Raw genomic sequence first — 17,435 nt, 5'->3', positions numbered from 1 at the left:
CTCCTCTCTCTCGCTCCCGCTCTCTCTCGCGGCGTGTCCGCCCGCCCGTCCGTCCGTCCTGGTTTGGTTGTGTTGCACGTGTCATGGTCCATCAAGTTATCGGTGGCTGAAGTAATTGACTACTAAAGTAATGCTTTACTAAAGTAATGAATTCTACCGATTATCGGTGCCATTGCTCGACTTAAAAACACCAGCAGTCTTTTCGATTTAAAGCTTTCGTGACTGCAGGGATTCATCTTCTTGGTTCTTTCGGTATAGTCACGTAGAAGAGAAATAATACAAATAAAACATCATAAAATACAATTCTCACGACGTTTCGGCCACAACACAAGCAGCCGTCCTCAGGTGAAGACAGCTGTCTTTCAGAGCTGTCTTTCAGACTTTCAGACAGCTCTGTCTTCACCTGAGGACGGCTGCTTGTGTTGTGGCCGAAACGTCGTGAGAATTGTATTTTATTATATTTTATTTTTATTATTTTATTAGTTCTCTTCTACGTGACTTTACCGAAAGAACCAAGAAGTCCAGAAATCTTGTACCCGTGGCGACAACGCGGGAAGGGACGTTCGAGTCAAGGGTGTAGCAACGCATGGGTGAAGAGAGAGAGGAACGGGAAGAGAGGGGAGGAAGAATGGGAAATGAGAGTAAGAGGATGGCAGAGGAAGGGATAAACGGGAGCTTCCACGTTGCTGCTGCACGGAGGAACGGCGTCTGTTTTCGCAGTGGGCGGCGACGGGGGAGAGGGGCGGGGGTTCAGAGTGGGGGTGGCCACAAGCCACGTGAGTTACAGGAGGCTTGAGCTGATGTAGAAAGGTGAACATGGGCAAAGCGGAGTGCCCATAGACTAACATGGGCAAAACGGAATGCCCATAGACTAACATGGAGAAAACGGAATGCCCATAGACTAACATGGAGAAAACGGAATGCCCATAGACTAACATGGGAAAGACGGAGCTTCATGTTTCAGGAGGTGAGATGTTCACTCCCTCGCCTGGCATGCAGGAGGTCGTGGGTTCGATCCCGACCCTGACGCCTGCTGTACATTTGGAGTTAGCGTGTCTCTCTCCCTCTCCCCGTGGTCGCGTGAATTTTTCTTCAGATCCTCCGGTTTACCCCCCCCCCCTCCACGTTGGGAATCGAATCAACATCACGCGTTTCAGAGGATTTGACTGTCGTGCATTTCCACACGACGGCAAAGCCGCCACTTAGTTGGTGGCTGTCGTTTGTGCGTGGTGCCTGGTGGCTTCTGAAAAAATAAGTAATATATATTTAAAAACATTTTAAAATGCACTTTCATGAAATGTACCGGACTTGCAATGGAAGAACTCCACGACTCCAGGAAGTGGCGCCGAAGCTTGCAATAACGTAATGGATCATGGCCAATTACCATAGGTGGGACAAAGTCATTGTTATGCAAGTCGAGTCGCAAGTCATCAAATTCATGACTCGAGTCTGACTCGAGTCCAAGTCACATGACTCGAGTCCACATCTCAGAGGTGGGACAAAGTCATTGTTATGCAAGTCGAGTCGCAAGTCATCAAATTCATGACTCGAGTCTGACTCGAGTCCAAGTCACATGACTCGAGTCCACATCTCAGAGGTGGGACAAAGTCATTGTTATGCAAGTCGAGTCGCAAGTCATCAAATTCATGACTCGAGTCTGACTCGAGTCCAAGTCACATGACTCGAGTCCACATCTCAGAGGTGGGACAAAGTCATTGTTATGCAAGTCGAGTCGCAAGTCATCAAATTCATGACTCGAGTCTGACTCGAGTCCAAGTCACATGACTCGAGTCCACATCTCATAGGTGGGACAAAGTCATTGTTATGCAAGTCCAAGTCGAGTCGCAAGTCATCAAATTCATGACTCGAGTCTGACTCGAGTCCAAGTCACATGACTCGAGTCCACATCTCATAGGTGGGACAAAGTCATTGTTATGCAAGTCCAAGTCGAGTCGCAAGTCATCAAATTCATGACTCGAGTCTGACTCGAGTCCAAGTCACATGACTCGAGTCCACATCTCATAGGTGGGACAAAGTCATTGTTATGCAAGTCCAAGTCGAGTCGCAAGTCATCAAATTCATGACTCGAGTCCAAGTCACATGACTCGAGTCCACATCTCATAGGTGGGACAAAGTCATTGTTATGCAAGTCCAAGTCGAGTCGCAAGTCATCAAATTCATGACTCGAGTCTGACTCGAGTCCAAGTCACATGACTCGAGTCCACATCTCAGAGGTGGGACAAAGTCATTGTTATGCAAGTCCAAGTCGAGTCGCAAGTCATCAAATTCATGACTCGAGTCTGACTCGAGTCCAAGTCACATGACTCGAGTCCACATCTCATAGGTGGGACAAAGTCATTGTTATGCAAGTCCAAGTCGAGTCGCAAGTCATCAAATTCATGACTCGAGTCTGACTCGAGTCCAAGTCACATGACTCGAGTCCACATCTCATAGGTGGGACAAAGTCATTGTTATGCAAGTCCAAGTCGAGTCGCAAGTCATCAAATTCATGACTCGAGTCTGACTCGAGTCCAAGTCACATGACTCGAGTCCACATCTCATAGGTGGGACAAAGTCATTGTTATGCAAGTCCAAGTCGAGTCGCAAGTCATCAAATTCATGACTCGAGTCTGACTCGAGTCCAAGTCACATGACTCGAGTCCACATCTCATAGGTGGGACAAAGTCATTGTTATGCAAGTCCAAGTCGAGTCGCAAGTCATCAAATTCATGACTCGAGTCTGACTCGAGTCCAAGTCACATGACTCGAGTCCACATCTCATAGGTGGGACAAAGTCATTGTTATGCAAGTCCAAGTCGAGTCGCAAGTCATCAAATTCATGACTCGAGTCTGACTCGAGTCCAAGTCACATGACTCGAGTCCACATCTCATAGGTGGGACAAAGTCATTGTTATGCAAGTCCAAGTCGAGTCGCAAGTCATCAAATTCATGACTCGAGTCTGACTCGAGTCCAAGTCACATGACTCGAGTCCACATCTCATAGGTGGGACAAAGTCATTGTTATGCAAGTCCAAGTCGAGTCGCAAGTCATCAAATTCATGACTCGAGTCTGACTCGAGTCCAAGTCACATGACTCGAGTCCACATCTCATAGGTGGGACAAAGTCATTGTTATGCAAGTCCAAGTCGAGTCGCAAGTCATCAAATTCATGACTCGAGTCTGACTCGAGTCCAAGTCACATGACTCGAGTCCACATCTCAGAGGTGGGACAAAGTCATTGTTATGCAAGTCCAAGTCGAGTCGCAAGTCATCAAATTCATGACTCGAGTCTGACTCGAGTCCAAGTCACATGACTCGAGTCCACATCTCATAGGTGGGACAAAGTCATTGTTATGCAAGTCCAAGTCGAGTCGCAAGTCATCAAATTCATGACTCGAGTCTGACTCGAGTCCAAGTCACATGACTCGAGTCCACATCTCATAGGTGGGACAAAGTCATTGTTATGCAAGTCCAAGTCGAGTCGCAAGTCATCAAATTCATGACTCGAGTCTGACTCGAGTCCAAGTCACATGACTCGAGTCCACATCTCATAGGTGGGACAAAGTCATTGTTATGCAAGTCCAAGTCGAGTCGCAAGTCATCAAATTCATGACTCGAGTCTGACTCGAGTCCAAGTCACATGACTCGAGTCCACATCTCATAGGTGGGACAAAGTCATTGTTATGCAAGTCCAAGTCGAGTCGCAAGTCATCAAATTCATGACTCGAGTCTGACTCGAGTCCAAGTCACATGACTCGAGTCCACATCTCATAGGTGGGACAAAGTCATTGTTATGCAAGTCCAAGTCGAGTCGCAAGTCATCAAATTCATGACTCGAGTCTGACTCGAGTCCAAGTCACATGACTCGAGTCCACATCTCATAGGTGGGACAAAGTCATTGTTATGCAAGTCCAAGTCGAGTCGCAAGTCATCAAATTCATGACTCGAGTCTGACTCGAGTCCAAGTCACATGACTCGAGTCCACATCTCATAGGTGGGACAAAGTCATTGTTATGCAAGTCCAAGTCGAGTCGCAAGTCATCAAATTCATGACTCGAGTCTGACTCGAGTCCAAGTCACATGACTCGAGTCCACATCTCATAGGTGGGACAAAGTCATTGTTATGCAAGTCCAAGTCGAGTCGCAAGTCATCAAATTCATGACTCGAGTCTGACTCGAGTCCAAGTCACATGACTCGAGTCCACATCTCATAGGTGGGACAAAGTCATTGTTATGCAAGTCCAAGTCGAGTCGCAAGTCATCAAATTCATGACTCGAGTCTGACTCGAGTCCAAGTCACATGACTCGAGTCCACATCTCATAGGTGGGACAAAGTCATTGTTATGCAAGTCCAAGTCGAGTCGCAAGTCATCAAATTCATGACTCGAGTCTGACTCGAGTCCAAGTCACATGACTCGAGTCCACATCTCATAGGTGGGACAAAGTCATTGTTATGCAAGTCCAAGTCGAGTCGCAAGTCATCAAATTCATGACTCGAGTCTGACTCGAGTCCAAGTCACATGACTCGAGTCCACATCTCATAGGTGGGACAAAGTCATTGTTATGCAAGTCCAAGTCGAGTCGCAAGTCATCAAATTCATGACTCGAGTCTGACTCGAGTCCAAGTCACATGACTCGAGTCCACATCTCATAGGTGGGACAAAGTCATTGTTATGCAAGTCCAATTCGAGTCGCAAGTCATCAAATTCATGACTCGAGTCTGACTCGAGTCCAAGTCACATGACTCGAGTCCACATCTCAGAGGTGGGACAAAGTCATTGTTATGCAAGTCCAAGTCGAGTCGCAAGTCATCAAATTCATGACTCGAGTCTGACTCGAGTCCAAGTCACATGACTCGAGTCCACATCTCAGAGGTGGGACAAAGTCATTGTTATGCAAGTCCAAGTCGAGTCGCAAGTCATCAAATTCATGACTCGAGTCTGACTCGAGTCCAAGTCACATGACTCGAGTCCACATCTCAGAGGTGGGACAAAGTCATTGTTATGCAAGTCCAAGTCGAGTCGCAAGTCATCAAATTCATGACTCGAGTCTGACTCGAGTCCAAGTCACATGACTCGAGTCCACATCTCATAGGTGGGACAAAGTCATTGTTATGCAAGTCCAAGTCGAGTCGCAAGTCATCAAATTCATGACTCGAGTCTGACTCGAGTCCAAGTCACATGACTCGAGTCCACATCTCAGAGGTGGGACAAAGTCATTGTTATGCAAGTCCAAGTCGAGTCGCAAGTCATCAAATTCATGACTCGAGTCTGACTCGAGTCCAAGTCACATGACTCGAGTCCACATCTCATAGGTGGGACAAAGTCATTGTTATGCAAGTCCAAGTCGAGTCGCAAGTCATCAAATTCATGACTCGAGTCTGACTCGAGTCCAAGTCACATGACTCGAGTCCACATCTCAGAGGTGGGACAAAGTCATTGTTATGCAAGTCCAAGTCGAGTCGCAAGTCATCAAATTCATGACTCGAGTCTGACTCGAGTCCAAGTCACATGACTCGAGTCCACATCTCAGAGGTGGGACAAAGTCATTGTTATGCAAGTCCAAGTCGAGTCGCAAGTCATCAAATTCATGACTCGAGTCTGACTCGAGTCCAAGTCACATGACTCGAGTCCACATCTCAGAGGTGGGACAAAGTCATTGTTATGCAAGTCCAAGTCGAGTCGCAAGTCATCAAATTCATGACTCGAGTCTGACTCGAGTCCAAGTCACATGACTCGAGTCCACATCTCATAGGTGGGACAAAGTCATTGTTATGCAAGTCCAAGTCGAGTCGCAAGTCATCAAATTCATGACTCGAGTCTGACTCGAGTCCAAGTCACATGACTCGAGTCCACACCTCATAGGTGGGACAAAGTCATTGTTATGCAAGTCCAAGTCGAGTCGCAAGTCATCAAATTCATGACTCGAGTCTGACTCGAGTCCAAGTCACACGACTCGAGTCCACACCTCTGCCAATTACAGCCAACGTGAGTTGAGCGTGGACAATTAGACCCAAGCCGAAACATAGCATATAAAAAATAATGTTTCAATATGCAGTATATTTATTTTTTATGCTAGAATATAGTATTGTCATCAGTATATGACATAAGTATACTAAGTTTTCAGTCGATACCACATTGGGAAGTGGGTTAAAATTTAGTTACAAGATTTGAGGATACAACAACAACAGACAGAGTGAGTTAAATAAAAGCGTGTAAGACAATTAAACCCAAGCCGAAACATAACATGTAAAAAATAATGTTTAAATTGTTATTTTTTTATTTTTTCTATGATAGAATATAGTGTTTTCACCAGTATGACATAAGTATACAAAATTTGCAGAATACCACATTGGGAAGTGGGTTAAAATTGAGTTACAAGATTTGATACAACAACAGACAGAGTGAGTTAAATAAAAGCGTGTAGAAAGCGTGGAATAATACAAAAAAAAGCCACGCAGATTCAGTGGGCCTTGCCTGGTAAAAACTAAAAGTTTAACTTTTGACCTGGTGAGAACTCCCGAGAGAGAACGGGTCTCATTTGTCACGGCTCTCATTTGCAAAGAGTGGGGTCAACCGATAATGTGAAGCGATGTGCATCATCGGTGCAAAAACAACGAAAAAATGTGGCACAAACACGACCCCGTGTGAATTAGTGGACTCCCCCCCCCCTCCCCTCTGTAGCGTGCCAAGTCGGCTGGGGCAGATTATAGTTTAGACTTGATCACAGCACAATTAGACAATTATGTTACGGGAACGCTAAACATCAATAGGTTGCCTCTTGTACAGCGCCTGGGGCGTTAACAGACGATTTGCTGATGCTGCCGATGCTGCTACTGCGTTGGCAGTGGTGCACAATTAACAAAACAATCCGCACTTTTATAATAGGTACGTTTCGGGCAAATTTCCTTTGTGAATGCGCTATTAAAAAAGGTGCATTGCCTGAAACGTCGACACGTCCTGTGAAGGCCAGTTTTTTAGTGTTCTTAGGAAAGGGCGGGGTAATTTTCGATTTAAAGCTTTCGTGACTGCAGGGATTCATCTTCTTGGTTCTTTCGGTAAAGTCACGTAGAAGGGAAATAATAAAAATAAAACATAATAAAAGAATTCTCACAACGCAAGCAGCAATAAAATAATAAAACATAATAAAATAATTCTCACGACGTTTCGGCCACAACGCAAGCAGCCGTCTGCTTGCGTTGTGGCCGAAACGTCGTGATAATTATTTGATGAAGTTGTATTCTTATTATTTTATTATTTCCCTTCTACGTGACTTTACCGAAAGAACCAAGGAAAAAGGGCGGGGCTTGTGGGTGAGTGGGGGGCGGGGCTTGCGGGCAAGGGGGCGTGGCTATGCGGGTTAGGGGGCGGGGCGTGTGGGTAAGGGGGCGTGGTTATGCGGGTTAGGGGCGGGTCGTGTGGGTGAAGGGTTTGCGGGGGGAGGGGTTGTGAGGAGCCAGGGGTCTGGCTGAGGAATGGGACTTCGAGGCAATTGGCGGGGTTTGTGAATGAAGGGCGGGGCTTGTGGGTGAGTGGGCGGAGCTTGCGGATATAAGGGCGTGGTCTGCGGGTCAGGGGGGTGGGGCATGTGTCTGAGAGGTGGAGTTTTGGAATGAAGAGGGGGTGGGGTACGGCGGGTGATGGGCGTGGTTTGGAGATAAGAGGCGGGGCTTGGAGATAAGAGGCGTGGTTTGGAGATAAGAGGCGGGGCTTGCGGGTGATGGGCGGGGTTAGGAGATAAGAGGCGGGGCTTGCGGGTGAGGGGCGGGGTTTGGAGATAAGAGGCGGGGCTTGCGGGTGAGGGGCGTGGTTTGGAGATAAGAGGCGGGGCTTGCGGGTGATGGGCGTGGTCTGTTTGTAAAGGGGGCGTGGCTCGCAGGTGTTGCATTATTAACGCGTGCGTGCGTTCGCTCACTCAAACATATCCACGCGCATTCACGGCCGTACACGACACTCATTTATTTATACAGGGTAGACTTTCGCGTACGGACGACACGGCGTGGCGAGACCTGTATCCATCCAGCAGTGGATTGAATCGACAGAGCGCAGTAAGTTAAACATTTCACGGGTCGCAAGCGTTAACACTTAAGCGTGGCGGGGTATGGTGACGTTCATACAACATTTACACACCTACACTGTACGTGTTTCATCCAGCAGTGGATGATAACGCAAGGTTATGACTTAAGCACTGTACTCACAATTCAATACTCGCACGTACACGCGCATTTACACGCTAATCGCACGCATTTATACTCGCACTTACACACAATCACACGCGTTACAGACGTATTTACTAATATTTAAGCACAATCGCACACACCCACGCTTACACACATACAACAAGACAAAGATCCCCCGTGTAGCCTTAACAGACTGTTGGTGGCAAGTGCTGTTCGCGAGCACCACGCCCGGCCGCCTTTGTCTCCCCAGTGGCGATGTTTACACGCCGAAACCGGGTACTCATTTGAGGCCGAGTCGATCTAGGGGAGGCCCAGAACCGATTTGGTTACAGGTTTGGAGCGCAGCGCGCTAACCACTACGTTGCCGCCCCCCCCCCCCACACATTAAACACATTCACAACACAAGAAAGACACATTAACATGCACATCACTAATACAAACGCTTACACATACAGTACATACTTTACATACACATGTATCGACCGTAGACTGTTGTGAAGCGAGCCGTTAGCGAGCACATTTACACACCGACACATACAATCACACACACAAAGACAAAGGTCCCCCGTGTAGCCTGAACAGACTGTCGGGGCAAGTGCTGTTAGCGAGCACCGATGAAGGACGGCAACACCACGTCCGGCCGCCTTTGTCTCCCCAGTGGCGATGTTTACACACCGCACTAGGTACACATTCGAGGCTGAGTCGACCTAGGGGAGGCCCAGCAACCACTACACTACCGCTCCCCACACACACACAGACTTGTACACACATTGACACACGCATTTACAGACACATTGGCACACACACATTGACACACATGTAATCGTATACATTAACACACATGTAATCACACATGTAATTACGCACATTGACACACATTGACACATACACATGTATGTAATCACACACACTGACACACGCATTGACACACACACACTGGCACACACACAATGACACACAATGACACACACAATGACACACACACATGTACTCACACACAATGACACACACTGACACACAATGACACACACACATGTACTCACACACAATGACACACACTGACACACAATGACACACACATGTACTCACACACAATAACACACACCTTGACACATACACATGTACTCGCACACACACATTTACTCACACAATGACACACACACATTGACACACACGTACTCACACACAATGACACACACTGACACACAATAACACACACACACATGTACTCACGCACAATAACACACACATTGGCACACACACACACGTACACACACACACACGTACACACACACACACACGTACTCACACACAATGATATACACACTGACACACAATAACACACATTGACACACACACACGTACTCACAATAACACACATCGACACACACACAATGACACACACAATGACACACACAATAACACAAATTGACACACACAATAACACATACACTGACACAATAACACACACACTGACACACATGTACTCACACACACAATAACACGCACAATGACACACACATGTACTCACACACAATGACACACACACATGTACTCACACACACAATGACACACACTGATACACACTGACACACACAATAACACACACACAATAACACACACACATTGACACACGTACTCACACACACAATGACACACACATGTACTCACACACACATTGACACACACACATTTACTCACACACACATTGAAACACACTGATACACACTGACACACAATGACACACACACTGACACACAATGACACACACACATTAACACATGTACTCACACACACATTGACACACACATGTACTCACACACACAATGACACACTGATACACACTGACACACACAATAACACACACACAGACACACGTACTCACACACACATGTACTCACACACACACTGACACACACATTGACACACACACACAATAACACACACACATTGACACACACACACAATAACACACACACATTGACACACACACACAATAACACACACATTGACACGTACTCACACACACAATGACACACACATGTACTCACACACACACATTGACACACACACATGTACTCACACACAATGACACACACACATTAACACATGTACTCACACACACATTGACACACACATGTACTCACACACACAATGACACACACTGATACACACTGACACCCAATAACACACACACATTAACACACACACATTGACACACGTACTCACACACACAATGACACACACATGTACTCACACACACATTGACACACACACATGTACTCACACACACATTGAAACACACTGATACACACTGACACCCAATAACACACACACATTGACACACGTACTCACACAATGACACACACGTACTCACACACACATTGACACACACATGTACTCACACACACACAATGACACACACTGATACACACTGACACACACAATAACACACACACAGACACACACATTGACACACGTACTCACACACACATGTACTCACACATACATTGACACACACACATGTACTCACACACACACTGACACACACATTGACACACACACACAATAACACACACACATTGACACACACACACAATAACACACACACATTGACACGTACTCACACACACAATGACACACACATGTACTCACACACACACATTGACACACACACATGTACTCACACACATTGACACACACACACATTAACACACGTACTCACACACACACACAACCTCACCCCCACCGCGGCTGTCAGCTGACGCTCGCGTCACGTGGTGGCTCGGCTCACCACCCCCCTCTCCCCTCTCTCTGTGGAAGCACAACGGGGTCCGTGCGAGGGGGGGTACCCACCAGACCCCGCAGGGAAGACAACAGCGGCCGGGACACGGACCCCAGAGACGCCGACGGGGTCGTGGGGGGCATGTGAGCCGTGGGACTCCGATCGGGGGTCCAATCTCCGCAGCCCTCGCCACCCTCCGAGGATGACGGCCGCGGCGGCTGCAGCGGAGCCGGCGAGGGATGTCGTGGGAGGAGGAGGAGGGGGTCCCTATGGCCAAGGGGACTCAGCCGAGGGGGGGGGCCCCTTACCGCTCGAGGCCGTGCTCCGAGCCTACGAGCAACCCATCAACGAGGAGCAGGCGTGGGCCGTGTGCTTCCAAGCCTGCCGGGTCCTGGCCGCGACCCCCTCTGGCGGCGAGGGGGCCCGTGACCCCGGCGGCGGCGGCGGCGAGGGGAGCTCGGCTCGACCCCGTCTGCACCTCGCGGGGCCCCACGGGGTGCTGCTGCACAGGGACGGTGCCGTGCAGTGCGTGCTGCAGGCTCGAGGTGTGTGGCGGGGGGGGGAGCCTTGCCCCCACCCCTTGCCCCCACCCCCCATCCCTTGCCCCCACCCCCCCATCCCTTGCCCCCCCCACTCCTTGCCCCCCCCCACCCCTTGCTCCCCCCCCCCACCCCTTGCCCCCCCCACCCCTTGCCCCCCCCACCTCTTACCCCCCCCCATCCCTTGCCCCCACCCATCATCCCTTGCCCCCCCCCACCCCTTGCCCCCCCTCCCTCATCTCTTGCCCCCCCCCACCTCTTACCCCCCCATCCCTTGCCTTGCCCCCCCACCCCTTGCCCCCCCCCACCCCTTGCCCCCCCCCCACCCCTTGCCCCCCCCCATCCCTTGCCTTCTCCCCCATTGCCCCTTCTTGCCCCCCGATTTCCCGTCTCGTGTTTGTTGTTGTTGTCTTTGTTTGTTCGGCTGCCCTTCCCTTGCCGCCTGCCCTTCTCCCCGCCTGGCCCTCCCATCCATTGTCTATCTCTTCACCTCGCCCCCCGTGCATTGTGTTCTCGTCTTAACCCTCCAGACTATTGGCTTCTCTTTCTCCCTGCCCATGCCCCCCCCCCGGCCTTGCCCTTCATCTGTTGCCTACTCGGGCAATGCTCCTGCCTCGACCCCTCGCTGCCCAACCTTGCCCTCCGCGTCTTGCTTGCCCCCAATACCTTGACCTCAATACACTGTCTTCTCGTCTTGCCCTCCATATATCAGCTGCCCATTTCCCTCGGCTGCCCTTTCCTCGCCCTTTGCCTTGCCCACTCCCCCCTCTGCCCTGCCTTGCCCATTTCCCTGCCAGCCTTGCCCTCCATGTATTCTCGCTTTCTGCATGTCTTGCCCAGCCTTCGTGCCTTTGTCACACGACCCATGCAGCGTGGTACGGGGGGGGGGGGGGTCATCCAGCAGTGGATTTAGTTTGACAGTTGCCTTGAAAACCTGAACAACACCAGCAACTCGTTCGCATGTAACGTGACAGCTTACAGCCCCATGGTTTATCCACTGCTGGATGAAGGCCTCCCATCCCCGTGCTGTTGTTGCTTGTCATGGTGGGTGTAGGGGGGGTGCGTGGGGGTTGTTTGACCATACTTCACCACAGTGGTGAAGTATGGTTGGTGAAGTTTGGGGGGCACTGGACCTGTTCAGATATCAACAATTCTGGTCGCCGGGTTTATAGCGCGGTGCCATCCGACGTTAAGGCATGCACTAGTACAGTAATATAGGTGTTGAATCCAATACTATCTTATAGGTTCCCTAACCATAACCATAGGGAAAGCCTCCGTGAGTCTGAAGACATTTCGTTCAGCGAAGGGTCCTGCTACCTTTAGAGTGAATTGCTTTAGTGAATCCCAAAAAAAGGTTTTTTTTGGGGGGGTTAGATCGCGCAAATATAAATGTGTCGTTAAACCCGCCACCACCCGACATGGCCAATTATTGGTGAAGTTTGTCATGTAAACGTGACATTTATCCTCCATTGTTTAAGACCGAAACAGGGGGATTTCTCCACAACTCTGGCTGTCGCCTGATGATGCTGGTTGCAATTACCGGCGAAACGGCCGTACTCAGTGCACATGTTGTGGGTTTACTCTCCGACACACCGGTGTGCTGTACTAATAACAAATTGGCACGTTCTGTTGACGTGACAAACCTTACTAATTGGCTGTGTCGGGTGGTGGTGATGGTGGTGGCGGGTGTAACTACACATTTATATTTATGCGATCTAAATACTTTATTACGGATGACATTGATCGCGCGAGTCTACTACTACTACTACGTGTTAAACTTAGTGAATCGCTATCGTCTGCAAGAGTTTTTGGTGGCTTCTTGCCAGAGCCAGCCCGGACAACTCCGGAGAACTCCGGAGAAATGTGCAAAAATCTCCGCACAGATGGATTCGAGAATCCATTGCCGTACATTGCTCTCACTAGCCGCAGAGCACCTGGCATTGCAAGGTAGGCCCCGGTTACTGTACATGTGTCAAAGTACAGTACGACCTAACAGATGATGCCACGGTGCGTGGCTCATGAGGCCCGAGGTAGGGATGAAAAGGGCCTTTGCGTGAGTGGTGATTTGGTCAAATACCAGAGGTCGCAAACGGGTTTTGATTCCTTACCCGTACCCGTACCCGGCCGCACCAGGGTCGCAAATGGGTACCCGTACCCGTACTCGTACCCTACCCGAAATGAGTGACAAACGGTTACTCACCAGTGACTCACGGCCTACCCGTACCCGTACCCGGCCGCACCAGGGTCGCAAACGGGTACCCGTACCCGGCCAGGTACGGGTAGCCGGGTATCGGGTAGGGTACGGGTATCGGGTACCCGGTTGCGACCTCTGTCAAATACCCAACAACACGGCACACGGTGCTGACCTGTTGTAGCAATAACGGTGGTAATCTTTATTTAAACCACAACGGCGGTGCCGATCACGAGCCCGCTGTGGTTTAATGAACGACGGCAAGCGATGATTTGACCACAGTCTTATTAGTCTTCTTCTTTTTCGTATGGCTGATGGAAACCGTGATTTTGTTTTATTAGGTTGTTATACGTCGATGTAGTGTTTGATGAGCCAGTGATATGATGGCGCGTAAGGAGTGTCGCGGAGTGGTTGGTGTTCCATCGCAGCTGTGACGACGATTCCTCCTCCTCCTCCTTCCGCCTCCACCTCCGTATTTGTGAATGGGGCATTGAGTCTTCGTCACAACCTTTCCATGGTTCTGTCCTGACGAAACAAAAAATGAATAAGCGTCATTTACCCCTTTCCGGCAATAATACGGAACGTGATAATTGTTTTTTTTACCCTTCTATCTGGCAACAAAACTGACACCCTTTTTACAAGGAGTCATGTTTGCATTGACCACAATACCTGCAGTCATAATGCAAGCAAAAAACATAACTCTGATAATGTATGCACTGTCCTTGAAGTTGATTGGTCCACACCCGAGACAGCTTTTCTTAGAGCCTAGTCTCACATGGCGTTGGACCAGATGACGCTAAAAGGCGCACAACTCAAAGACAATGCACCATCAGAGTATGAGAGCTCGGGGAAGCATTTACACCATTGGTTGCCAGATAAAAGGGTAAAAAACCAATTATCATATTTTTTACTGGCAAATGAGGTTCCAATGGTGTAAATACGGGACGTGTTAAGATGTTTGCCAGTGCAAACATAGAAGCATAAATAGCTCCGGTTGAGCAGTTACAGCTATGGGGACCATGATTTGCCGGTATTGAAATTATGACACAAAGGAGAGGCGTTAACCTTTTTAAAATCCTTTATATTAAGTTCACTTGCTTGCGCGCTTACGACCGTGCAAATCTTTCGGTCGTTTTTTAACCCACTTCCCGTGATCCAATCGAGCTGACATTTTGCACACAGACTCGTTGGGCGTGACAATTTATATTCGTGAAAATTTTTTTCCAAAATCTTACACTTTTTAGGGAAAAAAAATTATATGTAATTACCAATTGCTTAATGGTGGCAGGCAATCATCTGACCCATAGGTGGCAGCCATCTCAAGCCAGAGGACGAGAGGACTCTAGCCGCCACGCATATAAAGGATTTATAGTGAAAAACTTTGTTTTTACGGGTTAATTTTTTTAATCCTTTATAGTAAGTTCACTTGCTTGCTTGCTTGCGCGCTTACGACCATGCAAATCTTTCGGTCGTTTTTTAACCCACTTCCCGTGATCCAATCGAGCTGACATTTTGCACACAGACTCGTTGTGCGTGACAATTTATATTCGTGAAAAAATTTTTCCAAAATTTTCCACTTTTTAGGAATTAAAAAATATATATTTTATTTAAAATACCAATGCGATTAAAATGAAGCTCTTACTCAAGAAAAACAGAAATGAATAATATAATAAAACCGATGCCACGCATATAAAGGATTTATAGTGAAAAACTTAGTTTTTACGGGTTAATTTTTGGCAATAATAACACATCGTACGTTTTCGCACATCGTGCTTATGGTAAAACTTACAAAAGATACTGCGTGGATAATAATGTGTGCGTTGTCTTCGAAACGGATTGGCCTACGGCAGAGGCTGCCTTCTCTATGGTCTTGTCTCAAGGCCAAAAAGCAAACTGCACAAAGCCAATGCAAATATCAAAGCATTAATAGCTCGGATTGAGCAGTTATGACTACGGGACCCTTTTTGCCGGTTTCAAAATGATTAATCAATAATAGGCTTTACCCTTTCCCAGCAATAATAACGGGAGTTGTCAAGATGTTTGAACAGGGTTCCATAGATTACCATCATTAAGTGTGACCGCGTCTGCTGATGCTGGCGCCGTGGTTTGTGTGGATGATTCGGTGTTGGGGTCGTGACCACCGTGAACCTGTAACCCACAATAACGATGACGCTCATCGTGAACCTGTGGCGACGATTCCAGCTCTGTTGTTCTTCTACCAAAGTGTGTCTTGGAATCAGTGGGGAGTGATGGTGCGGTGGTCACGGCCAACATCGGTGATGAATATCTGAACTGGTCCTGGGCCTCCCCTAGGTCGACTCAGCCTCAAATCTGTACCTAGTGTGGTATATAAACATCGCCACTAGGGAGGCAAAGGTGGCCGGGCGTGGTGCTGGCCACCCATCCCCTTCATATGCCGAACTGGCCTTCATAGGTGATACTCGCCAACAGCACTTGACCCAAAAAGTCTGTTGAGGCTATACGGGGGAGGGGGGGTGGTGGGAATCTTTGTCTTTGTTCTGTAAATAATCACGTGGGCTTTGGTCTACCGTTGTCGTGAGTTTCTCTGGGGCGGCTGTAAAACAAACAAACAAAAATCATGGGGTGGAGGTCGCATTCCCACAATTATACAAAAAAAACTGGGCGCAGAGTACAGAACAAAGCTGAGAAATCCAAGCGGGCTCGTTGATAGCAACATCACCACCACGGTGAGTGAGTGAGTGGCCTTAAAAGGAACAAATATATCCGAGGCGACGTTTCAGGACAAAGGCCCTACCTCATAGGAGCGAATGAGTGCACATGGGTGGCCTGACGATAATGACACATTCAACAACAATGTTTCCTGACGAACAGTTTGCCAAATACATTTTGATTTCAAGCTTTCGTGACTGCAGGGATTCATATTCTTGGTTCTTTCGGTAAAGTCACGTAGTGAAGGGAAACACTAAAATAATAAAAAACATTGTTTTATATTTGTATTATTTTATTGTAAAATTATTTTATTGTAAAATAATACAAATATTGTTTTATATTTTTATTATTTTTTAGTTTCCCTTCTACGTGACTTTACCGAAAGAACCAAGAATATAATTTGCCAAATAGTCGAGTGAATCGTGACACTGTTAGTCCACGATCTCCCGAACACATCTGGTTCACTAGCTACCCGCGACGTTCCCTGTAACTGTTATTACACATTGATCGAACGAATGAGTGACTATTGAGTAACGGACAACCCCTTCAAATATACAGCATAACTGATGGTACATTTGTTCTTTTTGAGGCCACCGTGTTATCGTCACCCGTCTGGATTTGTTTTTCTTTGCATTAACTTCGCTTGTGCAGCGGCAGCAGCAGCAGCAGCAGCGGCGTTGCCAAATCCTACGTTGAACTTGTTATCCGCCGCGTCACCACGCTGCACAGACAGGCCGCCCGTCACCCAGCCGCCCCACTCCTTCCCAGCCCCCCCCCCACCCCGCTTAGCCCCCCGTTTACTTCTGTCAAGGGTCAACATTGACCTCGTGCTCACAGTAAGCATTGACGCATTCCAGAGCCCCCACTGTGACCCTCCAACTGTGACCCTGCATGCCCCCCCCCACGGTGACCCTGCATGCCCCCCCCCACGGTGACCCCCCAGGGCCCCCCCCCACGGTGACCCCCCAGGGCCCCCCCCCACGGTGACCCCCCCAGGGCCCCCCCCACGTTGACCCTGCATGCCCCCCCCCCCCACGTTGACCCCGCAGG

The 17,435-nt window shown here is 48.5% G+C and overlaps 1 protein-coding gene across 1 annotated transcript in view; it reads left to right on the top strand.

The window, feature by feature from the left end:
- Positions 1–7,922: 7,922 nt before the first annotated feature.
- The window catches only part of LOC144949649 (protein spire homolog 1-like), a 43,152-nt gene continuing 33,639 nt past the window's right edge, over positions 7,923–17,435 (top strand). Inside the window, 2 exon segments of the mRNA XM_078879634.1 lie at positions 7,923–8,047; positions 11,003–11,509. Of these exon segments, the coding sequence (XP_078735760.1) occupies positions 11,167–11,509 (343 nt within the window). The 5' untranslated portion in view covers positions 7,923–8,047; positions 11,003–11,166.

This window comes from Lampetra fluviatilis, chromosome 54, assembly GCF_964198595.1.
Source record: "Lampetra fluviatilis chromosome 54, kcLamFluv1.1, whole genome shotgun sequence".
Lineage (NCBI taxonomy): Eukaryota > Metazoa > Chordata > Hyperoartia > Petromyzontiformes > Petromyzontidae > Lampetra > Lampetra fluviatilis.
Note: the sequence above shows the minus strand (reverse complement) of the source record. Positions and strands in the feature narration are given on the sequence as shown.